We start from the raw sequence: 17,515 nt of genomic DNA, 5'->3' as shown, positions 1-17,515 counted from the left end.
GACAATTAATTAAATATTAATATTTAAAAGTATAAAATAAAATACGTTGTTAAAATTATAATTAAAGAAATTAGATTAAAAAATTAAAATTGATGCCTAAATGATCTAAAAACAATAAATTATGATAGTCACCTAAAATTTAAATTCAAAACAAATAAGTACTTTCTTTCTTCTTCTTTTATTTATTTATTTATTTATCTTTTTAGTTTTTACCTTAACGTTCTGAGTTCTAAGTTCTAACACGCTAATCCAAAAGCACACTTGATAATTGATACTGTGACAGTATGGAGAAGAAGAAGAAGAACGAGATTTGCAGAATGAAAGCGCCTTCCTCTGTTCATTCTACTCCGTAGGTAGCTTTAACACTTCACTACGTTCTTTTTGTTTTAGGTTTCCTTTCGTTTCAGCTATTCACATTCACCAGCTTATTCGCATGATCATTATTATGGGATTCGCATTATGCGTGGCAATGGCATTAGGTATTTCTAGTTTATGCTGCTTGAACTATTTACTAAGATTGAGATATCATTTTCGGATCTTCACATTGAGTTGAGGTATCTTTTGTATAAATTTGAATTTGTTCGGGTAATTGAAGTTCAAACCCTTTGTATCATTCATAGGGTTTTGAGTAATTCGTTATATTGCTTTGTTTCTATCTAAATTGCATATTCTTAATGAGGACAGTATATATGTAAAAGTGTAAAGAGTTTGTCACATTGATTTGCAGTAGCAAAGCCATAACAGTGCGAGTCCGTGACAAAACTCAGTGGGAGGAGAAGGTGAAGGTTTAAGGTTAGTCTTTCAATATTATTAACTAAGTTTTGGTCATTACTGCATTTGTTCCTGAATAAATAATAATTGCTCATATCTCTCTGCCATTCAGAAAAGTAATGTGTGCTTGCTTGCTCGAGATGCATGCTAAGGTGCAAGTTTCTACATTTGGCCATGCAGTTTCTTGAAGCTGTTCACCAGACAAGGTTCATTTTTTTATAAACCTTGTATATATACTAACTTCCAGTTAGATGTTTATATTGTCTCAAGTTACCATGTTTTTGCATTGTGTCTTCCTGAAACTGAAGTTGCAATTATCATTTCATTGTTTTGTGTCAGTGAAAAATGTTGGTATTGATGTAATATTAAGCACGCACTATTGAATAACTTACTTCAAAAATTTATATTTTACTGATTCAGTTGTTAAAAGCATAATACAATAGACAAGAAAGCTTTCTAAATCTGAATAACAAAACAAGCATCGAAGAGGAATACAAAAGAAATTCCAGCACTAAATTAATAACCATCCATACAAAAGGTTAACAAATAGAATGCAGACTTTCAAAGAAAGGCCTTAGTTCAACTTGAGGGAAGAACCCAAGAAGCTCATAACCAATCTTCTAATTATCCTAGAAGGCTCATCCCCAAGTACCAATAGAAAAAGAGCAGCTTCAAAGGATCATTGCCATTCACCACCATCTTACTTTTGGTTCTAAGAGAAGCATTAGAAAAAAGTAGAGAGAAAGAAAGTGTGAGTCAACACACAAGTGATTAAATAATGGAATGAGTGAATATTTTTCATTTTATACTTCTGTGATCTATCTATCCATCAAAAAGTTAAAGTTAGAAGTTAAGAATTTATATTATAATGCATTTCTGTACAAAACATTGAAATAACAAAAAGTTTAAGTATACAAATTATTTTTGGGGTAATATTTAGGTTAAATATATATAATTCTATAGGGTCTATAGATCATTTTGTTTTAGAAATAACAAATAAGTATTCATAAAGTTCTATACAAAACAAAAGGACTCCAAGTGTTAATGATGACCAATTAACTAAACCTCTTTACAATCATCACCTGATGCAGCATAGCTGGTCTCTCTATTTTTTCACTCTAAGAAATATAGACTATTGAGAATAGAGTAGCTTCTAGTCATTGAAATGCCTAATTTTCTTATAGATAGCAAATCAGATTTCAAACCTTTTCTATCCATGCCCCTCGTCTTTTATAATGAAGTTGCCACTTTTAATTTCTACTAGGTGATTGGTTGCTGGAACACCTTTTGTTGCAAGATACACAAAGTAATGATTATTAAGTATTTGTATTGATTAGCTGGCTCCAACCATACTCCCAAACTAGAAAATTAAAGGCAAAAAATAAAAAATAAAAAAGAAGAAACTGCAAGAAGGCAACCGAGGGTCAATGAGTAATTCTGCCAATGATCCAACTTCAAAGTTGTCGTCCTGTGCTATTTTAGGAGGAGAAAACAGAACAACTGATAATTAAGCTGATTGTTGTTTGTGAGGAATGTGAACCATGCATCTTCTGTCTTTTTTCTTTTGGACTTCTTTTATGTTTTACTTGTGTTATTTGAACTCCTTTTATATATAATATATGCTGCTTGTTGTGCTAACATGAAATAATTATGGACATAAATTGAATGTGCTTCTTTATTGCTAGTACTCTTATTGCAAACACAGCAACGAACATGGTAGAATACAAAAATGCCACAATTAATATAAAGGCAATCAAACATGGCCATAATAGACTATGCACAAATAAATTAAAGATATTACTAAAAGCGGACTGTACTCCTCAATTTCACTTGGCATTTACATTTAAAATCATGCTTCCTCATTTTGATTTCTCTCTCACTGGAACACAATAAGACCAGGACGTGCAAGATGGCCACCAAAGAAACAGAAGCAATCTCGTTTGAGTCATAAAGGTTGTTGCTTAGAGATGATTTTTCCAGACTTTTATTTAAAGAAATTGAAGAGGAAGCTAGATGTTTCACTTTGCTCCAAATGGAGCTTGCCTTTATTTCTTGATGAAAACTAGAACCTGGAAAGAAAAAAAGAGTTTTGGGTTACTAACACATTTATGCTTTTGAGATATATATAAAAGAACTAAGATAAGATTATTAACTTACGTGATTTATTACAATTGTTGCGTCTACATTCTGAGCTTACTTGTATATCGGTGGTGGTGGGGAAGCGTAGATGTAAACTGGTGGTGGGGGAGGTGATTTGTAGATGTATTTGGGAGCAGGTGCTGGCGAGGGAGGAGGTGGTGATGTATAGTGGTATGGTGGTGGAGGAGATGGTGAAGGTGGAGGTGGGCTCACGTAATGGTAAGGTGGTGGTGGAGACGGTGAAGGTGGAGGGGGGCTCACGTAGTGATATGAAGGTGGTGGAGATGATGTTGGGGGTGGAGGGGATTTGTAGACGTATGTGGGAGCAGGAGCTGGCGATGGAGGAGGTGGTGATGTGTAGTGGTATGGTGGGGGAGGAGATGGTGAAGGTGGAGGAGGGCTCACGTAGTGGTAAGGTGGTGGTGGAGATGACGTTGGGGGTGGAGGGGATTGGTAGTAATAGGGAGGATGAGGAGTGGGAGATGGTGGAGGAGGACTTTGATAGTGATAAGGAGGTGGGGGAGATTGGTAATAGTAAGTGGGTGGAGGGGATGGGGATGGCGGTGGAGGTGACTTGTAATTGTAGGGAGGTGGTGGAGATGGTGATGGTGGTGGTGGAGATTGGTAGTAGTAAGGAGGGTGTGGATGTGGTAGCTTTTTAGGTGGAGGCGGCGATTGATAATAGTAGGGGGGAGGTGGTGATGGTGATGGTGGTGGTGGAGATTTATAGTAGTAGGGAGGGGGAGGGGATGGCGATGGTGGAGGTGGTGACTTATAGTAGTATGGAGGGTGTGGTAATTCTTTAGGTGGAGGAGGAGATTTGTAATAATAAGGTGGGGGAGGAGATGGTGACGGTGGTGGAGGAGATTTGTAATAGTATGGATGAGGAGGTGATGGTGATGGTGGGGGTGGTGACTTATAATAGTAAGGAGGGTGTGGCAATTCTTTAGGTGGTGGTGGAGATTTATAATAGTATGGAGGAGGAGGTGATGGAGATGGTGGGGGAGGACTCTTATAGTAGTAAGGAGGAGGGGGAGATGGTGATGGTGGAGGAGGAGAATGGTAATAATAAGGTGGTGGGGGTGATGGTGATGGTGGAGGTGGAGATTGGTAATAGTATGGAGGTTTAGGCACCGGTGACGGAGGAGGTGGGGATTGGTAGTAGTAAGGAGGCTTGGGTTTAGGTGAAGGTGGAGGTGGGGATTGGTAATAGTACGGAGGCTTGGGTTTTGGTGAAGGTGGAGGTGGAGATTGATAGTAGTATGGAGGTTTAGGTACCGGTGATGGTGGAGGCGGAGATTGGTAATAGTACGGAGGCTTTGTTACTGGTGATGGTGGAGGTGGAGATTGGTAGTAGTATGGAGGTTTAGGTACCGGTGATGGTGGAGGCGGAGATTGGTAGTAGTACGGAGGCTTGGGTACTGGCGATGGTGGAGGTGGGGATTGGTAATAGTACGGAGGCTTTGGTTTTGGTGAAGGTGGTGGTGGGGATTGGTAATAGTACGGAGGCTTGGGTTTCGGTGAAGGTGGAGGTGGAGATTGGTAATAGTATGGAGGCTTGGGTACTGGTGATGGGGGTGGTGGAGATTGGTAGTAGTATGGAGGCTTAGGTACTGGTGATGGAGGAGGTGGGGATTGGTAGTAGTATGGAGGCTTGGGTTTTGGTGATGGTGGAGGTGGTGATTGGTAGTAGTATGGAGGTTTGGGTACCGGTGATGGTGGAGGTGGAGATTGGTAGTAGTAAGGTGGCTTTACTACTGGTGTTGGTGGAGGTGGGGATTGGTAGTAGTATGGAGGCTTGGGTTTTGGTGATGGTGGAGGTGGTGATTGGTAGTAGTATGGAGGTTTGGGTACCGGTGATGGTGGAGGTGGAGATTGGTAGTAGTAAGGTGGCTTTACTACTGGTGTTGGTGGAGGTGGAGATTGGTAGTAGTACGGAGGCTTGGGTTTTGGTGAAGGTGGAGGTGGGGATTGGTAGTAATATGGAGGATTGGGTTTTGGTGAAGGTGGTGGTGGGGATTGGTAATAGTACGGAGGAGAATAGTGGTGAACTGGTGGAGGTGGTGACTTGTATACATATGTAGGTGATGGTGGAGGTGGAGACTTGTATATGTAAACCGGTGATGGAGGTGGTGGTGATTTATAATAGTAGGGAGTTGGTGAAGGCTTGGATTTTTCACATTCTTCAAAATGTTTCTTTGAAGCATAGGCAAATGGCTTAGCTTCAAGCACAACTTCATATTTGTCCTTTGATTTCACCTTCAAGTCGGTTCCTTCGTTTAGCTTAGTGGGTATGTTGAAGGGTGAGTTCTTAGGTGGAGCATGTAACCTAGCCTTGCATACCCTGGAGCCATATTTAGCATAGTCAAAGTCCTTAACTGTAATGCTATACTTTCCATTGCTCTTAGTTTCCCCGTAAGCCTTGATGATGTGTCTGCCTGCTTTGCATTTGACCTCCACAACAGCACCTGATCCATAATTGAAATATTACAATTAGCAAACAATAATACGACAAGATATCATAAATCCACCAAAGATATTATATTGGAGCAAATTATAAAAAGAATCTCGAGTTAAACTATCCTTTTCATGTTTATTTATGAAGAAAAAGAAAACTATCATTTTCATGTTGAGTGTTGGTGTTAATTACATGCTACAACCAGTTTTGAATAAGAAAAGGTTCTTTTTTAGTAATGTGATGGTGAATGTACATTGAGACATTGATTGTATCTTACCTATCAACTGTAACAAAAGGTTCTCCAATTCTATACATTATTAAAAAGTCTAATTGACACTTTACTAATTTAAGCATCAAATATTAATGCATTCATTTTGGTTTTCCGATTAGGTGGTCGGTTCAAGATAAATTAAGTTAATGCATTCTAACATTTAATTTCTACATGCTCTAGAGTTATCTAATATGATTGGAACTGCAAGCATCACGAAAAGTTTAGCGACAAAATACTGTGAGTACTAATAGCAAATGCTTGTGTAAAATGAAGCACAAGTTCTACTAGACAAAGACGTGCATTCTCTAACGAAAAAAAGTGAATGCCAAATGAAGATAATAACGAGCAATGCTCAAAAGCATAAGAATTGACAATTCAATTGTAACAATAATAAGACTTTCGAACTAAAAAATGACGTAGAGAATGTCGTGTACCTTTGAGATGCTTCTTGTTGTGTGACTTTTCAGGATACTCCCAGTCATAGCACTTATAGCTGTAGACTTTGCCCACAACCTTCACAATCAATGGGTGATGGTGGGGATGTGGAGGATACACGACAGGTGGAGGAGGAGAATTATAATAGTATGGAGTGGGTGGTGGTGGAGATTTGTAGTAGTAAGGTGTTGGATGAGGTGGAGATTTTACTGGAGGTGGTGGAGAGTTATAGTAGTAAGGGGGGTGCGGTTTAGGAGATGGAGGAGGAGGAGATTTATAGTAGTACGGTGGTGGAGGAGACGGTGAAGGAGGTGGTGGAGAATTATAATAGTAAGGTGGAGGAGGTGAAGGAGATGGTGGAGGAGGAGAGTTGTAGTAGTAAGGTGGATGGGGTACAGGAGATGGTGGTGGAGGAGATTTATAATAGTAAGGCTTTGGAGATGGAGACTTTACTGGTGGTGGTGGAGACTCATAATAATAAGGTGGTGGAGGAGATGGTGAAGGTGGTGGGGGAGATTTATAGTAGTAAGGAGGTGGAGGAGGAGAGCTGTAATAGTAGGGTGGAGATTTGTGTTCATATGGTGGTGGAGGAGGAGGTGACTTGTACACATAAGGAGGAGACTTATGCTCGTATGGTGGTGGAGGTGGTGGTGACTTATATACATATGGGGGTGGTGGTGACGGTGAAGGAGGAGGGGGTGACTTATATACGTAAGGTGGAGACTTGTGCTCATATGGTGGTGGGGGAGGGGACTTGTACACATAAGGAGGAGACTTATGCTCATATGGTGGTGGTGGAGGTGGTGATTTGTATATGTAAGGAGGTGGTGGTGATGGTGATGGTGGAGGTGGTGACTTGTACTCGTAGGGAGGAACCTTGTGTTCATATGGTGGTGGAGGTGGTGACTTGTATACGTATGGAGGTGGTGGTGACTTGTACTCATAAGGAGGAGCCTTGTGCTCATGTGGTGGTGGAGGTGGTGATTTATACTCATAAGGAGGTGGTGGTGATGGTGATGGTGGGGGTGGTGAAATATACTCGTACGGAGGAGCCTTGTGCTCATGTGGTGGGGGAGGTGGTGATTTATACTCATAAGGAGGTGGTGGTGATGGTGATGGTGGGGGTGGTGACTTATACTCGTACGGAGGAGCCTTGTGCTCATGTGGTGGGGGAGGTGGTGATTTATACTCATAAGGAGGTGGTGGTGATGGTGATGGCGGAGGGGGTGACTTATACTCGTACGGAGGAGCCTTGTGCTCATGTGGTGGTGGAGGTGGTGATTTATACTCATAAGGTGGTGGAGGTGATGGTGATGGCGGAGGGGGTGACTTATACTCGTACGGAGGAGCCTTGTGCTCATGTGGTGGTGGAGGTGGTGATTTATACTCATAAGGTGGTGGAGGTGATGGTGATGGCGGAGGGGGTGACTTATACTCGTACGGAGGAGCCTTGTGCTCATGTGGTGGTGGAGGTGGTGATTTATACTCATAAGGTGGTGGTTTGTGCTCAATTGGTGGAGGAGGTGGTGACTTGTACTCATAAGGAGGTGGCGGTGAAGCAGTTGGTGGAGGAGGTGAATTGTACTCATAAGGTGGTGGTGGAGAGTAGTAAGGGTAACCGTCAGCAGTAACGGAAACCACAGTAGTAGAAATGAAGAGAGTGGCGAATGCCATGGCCAATTGTGGCCAAAGCCGACCCCTTGCGGGGTCTCTGCCCCTAGCAGTCATGGGTGGAAAGGAAAGAGCTGGCCTCCTCCGGCCAATGCTTCTGATCAGAACCTTACCACTAGTGTTTTCTTTCTCCTATTGGGAGAAGTGGGGGGTGGGTGGGAGAATAGTTGTATTGTTGTGTAGTGTTAGTGGTGACTGAGAAAAGCTGCATGAAATACTTGGTTACTTATAATGGGAGTGAGTCGTTAGAAGGGAGCTGTCATAGAGAGGGACGAATTCAAATCAATCTAATTTGATTTTATTTTCTTAAATTAAGTTCCCTCCAGCTGGCCTTGTGACCTTTTTTTCAATTGCAAAAACTCTGTCCTATTTGTTCATTATAATATAAATGAGCATCTTCTGGTGTAGTATGGTGTTAAGTATTAACACCAATTTACACAACCATACCATTTTTTTTGTTTTTCTTTTAATCATTATTCCACCCTTGCCTGAACTGTTGAGTAGTAGTTGTCTATCTTGACGAAAAAGAAACTCCAAAATGCTTTTTACATCTTTCTCTTTCTCTATTTCTTTTCTGTTATTTTCTCTCAGGGAAAGTAAAGTAATCACTATGCATTTTGCATCATGCACCTTGGATCCTTTGAGTGAGTCACTATTATTTTTTTCCATTTGATCACATCCCTTGGATCAAGGGTGATTGGTGAAGATATAGATATTTGACTATTTTGTTATTTCTTTATGCACGTTTTGAACAGAAGCCATTGGCATGGTATGATATAAGGAATAATCCAAACCAAATATATATATAATTCCCTATTTTTGCCACAGCATAGTTGCCACGTGTTTGTGGGGACTATGAAACAAATGAAGTTACTGAAATCAAGATTGTAAAATTAAATGTATAACAGTAATTCTTTCATTGTATTTTCTATCATGTACATGTAGAAAAATACCAAATAGTATAATATGCATCATTATACACTTTTTTTATTTATATTTTAAGAATTCAATTTTGGATTTATTCACCTAATACGTTTACTTAAAATAGGGATAGAGAAGGAGACACAATGAGAAGTTGCCATGAGGGGAGTGCAAGATTATTTTTGTTTGCACTTTTCTTTTTCTTTTTCTTTTTCTATTTTTGTGATTCTCTTTATCAAATTTTATATTCTCACCCATGTGATTTCGAAATAATGTGATTGACAAGTGTTTTTCATTTTTCAACCCCCACTAAGGTGCACATTGCAGCTTTTGCTACCCAAATTCATATGAAAGAAATTAGGCAAAAGCTTGAAATTATAATCAGGAAAAGTAATTAGGCTAATTTTTTTTTGTATGGAAAAAATATTGGTGTTTTTGTTGAAAATGGGAGTATTTGGTGTAATTACAGATGGGTGGATTTTTTGGGTGGAAAGCCAACACGTGGGGGGCGTGTTGCAACACGTGGGGGGCGTAGTGGACACGTGGCAGCATTCTGGCCAACACATGGGGGCGTGTTGGACACGTGGCAGCTTCTTAGCCAACACGTGGGGGGCGTGTTGCAACACGTGAGGGGCGTGTTGAATGATTTCCATACTACTGTAATACACTTCAAATATCAATATTCAACCAAAACACCATCTTTCTTTCCATATTAAAAATAATTTCTGAAATAATTATCTGGTCTATAATTTTCATTTTTGTGAAATGAGAAGTGATCATTGCAGTTCTCTTCGACCCTGCACTTTATTTTTATGTCGTAAACCTCGGGAAAGCGACATTTTTTAAACAATGTCTCTGGACCCATTTGTGATCATAATTATTAACCTATGCTCTGTTTTTTCTTAATTATTATTACCACAAAAAGGAATATACTAGTATAATAATTATTAAAGTTTTCTTAATGCTTCTCTGTTTGGTTGCATGTAAAATTTCTAATCACTTTCAGACTTAGCAGAAATAGGAAGTCTGAGTTCTTAAAAATCTAGTGTTGGGTTTGTATCATATCAGGATCAGAATGCAATCATTTCAGTAACCACAGAAAGATTATCAAAAAATATAAAACGTGCACTTACTTGAACTATTCCAATGCTGAATAATTGACTGGTTTAGGCATGACAAAACATACACTTTAATTTGCTGTTAAATTCTCATAATTATGTGTAATTGAGTAAATTATACTGTATTATGTTTTGTTGTGTTATGTTTTAGGTATTTAATTTGTCCCTTGATATGTTCCTAACTAATCTAATGAAATCACTATTATACTTGGGTTTCTTTGCCGAATAATGCACCGTTTCTAGTGATTGATCAATGTCTGCTGGTAACAAAATAAAAAATAAAAAATTATGAGATCAATAAATGAATGAAACGTGCAAACTTTGTGTTTGGTTCTGTTGTTGGATAATATTATAATATAACTGGACGACTAAGCATTTTTTTTTTCAATATTATAATATGCTACACTACAACCCCATGAGGAAGAAATCAAGAAATCACTCAAATCAGGTACATTTCTCTTCTCTATTATATCCTGAACATGTCTAAATTTTATTTGTTGAAGAGTCAAGATTCCTGTACAATCTCCTTTATTTTTTTTTCTTTTGAAAATAGGAACATGGGACCATTGATGATTTGAGCTGTTACATTTTGAAGGGAAACACGGTAATTAACTAACTATTACTTCTTTTTAGTTTTGGTATACCATAAGTTCTATTTAATTACTACTTTTTTCACAATAGCAGTGAAAAATGTAAAATTGAAGCTAATGATTTTGCCTCCTTGGTAAAAAATTACTAGCAAACCAAGTGTGCATGAACTGTGTCCCATGTGAACCTACTACTATTAATAATTCAAAATTTCTAACATATAGCCACCGTGTGCACCTATCTATACACATACATCTCATCATAATAATGTTTATTACGTTTTATGATAGTCAATGGCGTGTAGTAGAACGTCTCTGAATTGAGGTGTAAATAGAACATAAAATTCGTCACGGTAGTTGAGATTAATAGAAATTAAAATGGGTCCATCTTCTTTATCTGATTAGAGTACTACTTTAATATAGGTTTAGTTAGCATTTTTGGATAATTCGGTTCTGGAATGGAATGTGGTAGCCATAGCATATAGTGGGAGACAGTGAGTTGTTAAGGGAAGAATGATATTATTATAAGATGGAGCAAACGTGAGTTCCTTTTTGATGCTTATAATGTGGGAATGATGGAGTAAAGCACATGTTTCAGGAACCACTATAATTTATGGTGGATTCACTCAATTCACATTTTCATTATTATTGAATGAGGTAAAAGGATTGGAATTGAGTTGAGTCAGGTTAATCTTAAATTCGACTATAAAAATTGAACTTAGTTTATGGCTTGATGTATTAACAATTGAGTTTATTCAAATAATATGAATATAATTTATAAATTATAACTTATATAAAAAAAATTCAACTATAATTTATGTCTACTACCAAATCATAGATAAAAAAAACTATAAAATTTTATAGCAAAACATTGAGATATGTATATTGTTCTTTTCTATCAAAAATAATTTAATTAGATTTATTATCCATTCAACCTATAATAAAATAAACAAAAATATTTAGATATGACAAAAATAAAAAATAATACACTCTTGTATATTTAACAAACATAAATATTATAATTGTGTGTTGTGTAAAATTATATATTATTATTAATTAAAAATATAAAATACATAGTATATTTATTAATATAAATAATCATAATAAATAATATTTAATTACAACTTTATATGCATGTATAATTGACTCAGTTCACAAATCAATAAATTCAGCTTACCCAAACACTCAAGTGTGACTCATTTAATATATGAATTCTAATTCAAACTCAAATTTAACTCACTAAGTTCATAAACTTGGCTTACAGAATTGTTAAATAATCGAATTCAAATTGGCTCTGCTTCCAACCCTAATCACTTATTTTGTATTGTATATTGAGTCGATTTATATATCTTTAGTATCGGATAATAAGCTGTCTAGTGTACAATACAAAATGAGTACAATTATTAATTTTATTTGGTTGTCCATGCTATCTCCCAATCCGATAAGTTAAGTACTAATTCATTGCGGATCGAAGTTCCATTTAAGGGGTTTGTCGCTGGCTAATGGGTCATTGCATGCACAAGGCGGAATTCGAACCCCAACACTTATTTAAGCAGACGAGTGAGTTAATCACTAACTCACTCGACCAAACCAAATAACAATTATTAATTATTACTTGCTCGTTATGTCAAAGGCTATAAAAGTAGCTTGTGGAGAACCTCGCAGTGAATTAGTTTTGGTCCTCAAATTCTCACGTTTAGGTGTAGTGGTGGTAATGCTGCCCCCCAACCCGGACAGGTTGTTAGTTGCTTGTTACCATTTTTGCAGATTCAAGCTATCTTTATCTAACCATTCATCTCATGGACCGCACTATATGTTTCTTTAATTCTTTAGACATACATTCTTACTTAATTAGTCTTTGTGTTTTTCAAAGATCTTTAGAGGAAAATAACTAAGAAAATGCTAGGTGGTAATACTACTTTTAGTAAAAAAAAAAAAAAAAAAAAGTAAAGAATTGTCTAATGTTGATTTGAATACAAGGTAAAATAAGGGAAAAAAACATAATTAATGATTTATTTCAATAGCATTTGTATTTGCAGAAGAACCATTGACGGAAAAAGTGGAATAGAGCTTAAAACAGCACTAAGAATAATATCAAGGCTAGAAGACGTAATGATTTTATTTTTTTTTAAAGGACCCTAAAATAGGTGAAACCGTGAAACATAATAAGTAACTTTATTCTGTCTTTAATTATTATAAATGCTTGGAAAGAAAAGCCAACATGTGCATGGCCAAATTCAAAGGGATGTTATTTAGTTGATTCGGCAGATTAATTAAAATATAAAATTAAACTTGTCTGGTTCTAAGTAGAAATAAAAAACTCTTTTATCTTAATTTAATTTTCTGATGCAACAGATAAAAAAAATCATTCTACTTCTTTTGTTTATATTTAAAATTCTCAAAAAAAAAAAAAATTCATTCATCAAAATTAAAAACAAAATAATTTAAAAAATTTTATACTTCTTAATTTCAAAATTTTAACTCATAATTTTACTAAAATAAAAATAGACCAAATTATAATTAGACCTAAAATATTAAAAACAAAATAAAGTAAAAATAACATAAAATCAACTCTAAAATAAATATTAATAAGGTGATGCACATTTGATTCAACTTGATTAATTAGAGTCTTCAATATAACTTGAAAATAATAAAATGTTTGATTTTTTATAGTCATTAACTATTAATATTTGATGTATATCTTGAATAAATGATTTAGCCATGTTTATAATTTTTTTTATTTTTTTAGTTTTTTTTTTGTAATTAGACTAATTGATATATAATAGTTCTCAGTTTAATTGTCCCACAAAATTTGTATCAAGTAGTATAGAAACAAGAATAAATTATGATATATATATATATATATATATATATATTATTCATTCTTGTCATGTATTCAAGTGAGAAAAAAGGGTGCATTATTGTTCATCATAAATGAATGAATGAATAATACTGTTGACTAAAATAGGGGAAAGCTAAAAATACTAAAATAGAGTGAAAAGCAAGCAACGCCACAAAAGGAGATCGATTAGATCAAAATTACCCACTTAATTAATTAATACATTCCGTGAGTTACTCCATCATCAATAAAGCAGATAGATCTTCAAAATTCAAATTGCATTGGAATATTTAAAATTCATTAGAAATTTTTTCAAGGGTGCATGAGGCCAAAAATTCACGTAATTTGAGAATGTTACCGTGAATCTCATTCTTTAACCACGTGTTGATGGCTGGGGATATTTTTGTATGATATTTACTCCAATAAAAAATTAAAAATATCATCTAACGAAAATTTTTGTTTAAAAATATAATTTACTTATTTGGTCCTATTTTAAATAAAAATAATATTTTTATAACATACTAAAATCAAATCTTTTAATTTAGTATACAATAATTAAAATAAAATATTTTTATATAAAAATAATTATAATTTTTTTCTTGGAGTATCCACTTTTTGTATAATTCTATCACCATTATTATGCATACAATTTGTTCATTCTTTTTGTATGAGTTGCTTTTATTATTTTTACTGGAATGCTGTGCTTTGTTGAAAGCTAAAAAAAGGTTGAAATTGATATATTCTCTTTTTCGTTTTTGTTTTTTTAACCCCCCCCCCCTCTCTTATGTTCTTAATTTAATTAAACTATGTTGGTCTATAGTTTCTATTTGCAGTAATGTTAGGCAGATATTTAAAAATAATAATTTAAAATTATTTTACTTAGCATCTATAATTTTATATATTTAATATTTAAAATTATATACTTATTATATTTAATATTATGTATTTATTTTAAAAAATTAATAACTATAAAATAAGACAACTTTAAATTAATTTGAATCATCTCTCAAATATTTCTGTTATGTTTAATTTGTTACCTGAAAATTCTAAATCTATGGTTTTTTTTTATTATCGACGGTATTCCCTAACCTGATAGGGGAACAACTAATTCATTGTAGATCTAGGCTTCATTTAAGGGTCTATCGTTGGCCAATGGATTACTGTATGTATAAGTTGAAATTTGAATTCCGACACTTGCTTAAGCGGACAAGTGAGTTGACCACTCAATCAACCCAATTTGGTTTTCTAAATTTAGGGTTTAATTTCAAAAATTTAATTTTGATGAACCGTCAATGTAAAATAGTTTTATATATATCTAATTATGTAATGCCACGTCAACTAAAATAACTACTTTTTATATTGATCGCATGAATAATCATACAAAAAAGGATGTAATTGTACAATAGTATAAAATATTTTATACTGTTGTCAATACATCAAAACTAAACTCTAATTTTAAATCCTAAATTTTATTCAATTTAGTACCAGTTAAATCATCTGAGTTATTAAATTGGAAACAAATTTTCTTGACCTATGTCATAAGATTACAATGTATAAAGCAGTATAAATCTCTTTTGATGTCGATAGCAAAACCAAAAATAATATTAAAAATATATATCATTTTTTATTTATTTTAATTGATATTACTTTATGTTTTAGTTCGTTTCACTTTATTGTGTTTAGTTTATTTGTTCAAAAAAATTTTCTTAACCTATGTCATAAGATTATTTGAATAGCAAAAATCACGGAACTAATTTTCGCTTTACACAACAGTTTCTTTGGATGCTGAAAAGAAAAATCCAAATCACATAAAATTAAATGATGTGTTGTGATGATTATAAACATATAAAAAGGTAGTATGATGATCACATATAGAAAGTCTTTGAAAGGATGAAAATAATGAGTGAATCCACATTCCTATTTAATTCACCAACTTAAAAAGTACATTAGTGGATGTGATCCTAACAAATTGTATAAAATCTTTTTATCTTTTACTAATACATCTGAATAAATTATTAGCTTAGTAGTGTGCTTCTCATTATTTATTTATATTTCTTCTTCCGATGGAAAGCATCTGACATTTCGAAGAGAAAGACATAACCATTAATACACTACTAATTTTTTAAAGAGAAATGCTATAAGTCTAAATTTTTTTATGAATTAAATTCAATTAACTTAAATAATAAAATTTAAAATAATATTAATTATAATTAATTTTTATTATATTAAATTAATTTAATTAGATTTAATTAACAAAAAAAATTGAATCTATAGCATTATTTTTTATAAAAAACTTTGTTCATATCAACCAGCAACATTAACGTGTGTTCCGAATAAAAAATAAAAAAAGAAACTCCATGACCACCGTTAAAAAAAAAAATTTTAGTGGCTATTTATTTTGTTTTTAATGACAAAAAATAATTATTAATATATTTATTAGTAATTAAATATTTATCGTCTTATATTTTGTCGCTAAAAGATTTTAGCAGCAATGATACAATTATCGATAAAGAACTTTTAATGGTTGTAAAAAATATATAACTATTATAAAATATAATAATAACAGAAAATATATAATTACCACAAAAACATAAATTTAATAAGACATATAGGCTGTGTTGGGACAATGAGATAGGAAATACAGAAATATAAAATTATATTTGATAGATAAGATAAGAACAGAAATATTATCCAAAAATATTGAATTAGTATATTTTATGTCCATTCTAATAAAAAAAATACAAAAATACGTACTGACAAAAAATACAACTTATGTTTTATTTTTTTATTATTCTTGTTAATTTTTTATAATTATTATTATTATTATTATTATTATTATTATTATTATTATTATTATTATTATTATATTTTTTTAAATTTTTAAAATAAAAAATAAAAATAAATTAAAATTTTATTATTTATTTTTATTTATTATCAAACAAAATATAAAAATACTAATTTTTATATGTTTATTTTTTTATTTTAATGTCTTCTCTTATCTTACAATGTAAATTTCAATTTTTATGTTATTAATGTATGTATAGAATTTGAATTGTAATTATATGTAGTTACACTTAGAAAAAAAACTCAACTACTAAACTGTAAATTGTAACCAAAAAAAAATAAAAATAAAAATTCAGGTGAAGTCGACTTCACGTGAAGTTAATACCTGAGAGCTATTAGATAAAAATTTAATCAAATCAGTCAAAATTAATAACAATAGAACTTAAAGGAAATTCAAAATTTCTGTTAAATAATTCATCAGCACTATTGGTGAACCCAAACAAAGAATATATAATAGTTATCTCACCGACTAGAGGAATTAGGGAAAATGTATATAGCCGTCGTGTTAACATCGTAAAGGGAAACATTGTTTTTTTTTTTATTATTATTAAAAATAGGAGACTTGAATTTGTAACCTTTTAATTGAGTATGAAAAAATTATGCCATTTGAATTATTACTTATTAGATAAAAAAAGACATTGTTTCTTGTATGGTTTTAGATTATATGTATATATAAAAATAAAATAAAAATTTGAAGAAAATTTCACGGCGGCTTCGGTGATTTTATTGTTGTTTTGTAGTGCTTTTGTTAATGGCATCTAAATTTAAGACTTATTTGTAACTTCAGATTAGGATTGAATATTGTGATCAATAACTTCTATGCCATAATATTCTGACAGACGGGTCAACGCAGATATTTTATGTATTAATTTTTTTCCATTTCAATGCATATGTGATATAATATAATCATTGTCTGCGTTGATTTTTAAAAATGGATAATGAGTTTTTTCTTTCAGAAAAATAAAATCGTGAAAACGCTTTTTGGGGATATATACATTTATTTTTATTAAAGTGAATGTTAATACATTTTAGAAAAAGTAAAAAGTATAATAGTTCTTAAAAAATAATTTAATTTGTTATTAAAAATAATAAATAAAATAGTAGGGTATTATAGGGGCTCAATTTTTTTGTTATGGAAGGATTGTCTGGATATGAAAATAGGATGTGCTAGATAAAATTGTGGAACAGTTAGAACTCGGACTCTACGAATTTTGTGTTGGCAAAAATTGCTTAACAAATCGGAGGGTCTGATTTGGTAGGTGCTGAAATTTGAATTTCACAGCATACAAATCGGATGGTGCGTTTTGTTTATATATAGAATTTTTGTATAAATTTGTATTCTTAGCTACAACTCGGACCGTCCGACAAGCTATGAAGAACTCGCATGGTCCGATTTGTGGTGTTTTGATACCACACACAGGTCAAGCACCTCTCTTCTCCATAACCACGTTCAACCTAACT

The 17,515-nt window shown here is 33.3% G+C and overlaps 1 protein-coding gene across 1 annotated transcript; it reads right to left on the bottom strand.

Annotated features, from left to right (window-relative positions):
* Positions 1-2,419: 2,419 nt before the first annotated feature.
* Positions 2,420-7,937, bottom strand: LOC107616532 (uncharacterized). Its single transcript, XM_016318484.3, has 3 exons — positions 6,074-7,937; positions 2,929-5,378; positions 2,420-2,840 (listed from the first exon to the last, which is right to left on the bottom strand). Exons 1-2 carry the CDS (start codon positions 7,800-7,802, stop codon positions 2,965-2,967), a joined length of 4,143 nt encoding a protein of 1,380 aa, XP_016173970.2. The 5' UTR covers positions 7,803-7,937; the 3' UTR covers positions 2,420-2,840; positions 2,929-2,964.
* Positions 7,938-17,515: the final 9,578 nt, after the last annotated feature.

This window comes from Arachis ipaensis, chromosome B9 (assembly GCF_059453495.1).
Source record: "Arachis ipaensis isolate K30076 ecotype BB chromosome B9, ASM5945349v1, whole genome shotgun sequence".
Lineage (NCBI taxonomy): Eukaryota > Viridiplantae > Streptophyta > Magnoliopsida > Fabales > Fabaceae > Arachis > Arachis ipaensis.
This window is presented reverse-complemented; position numbering and strand designations above follow the sequence as displayed.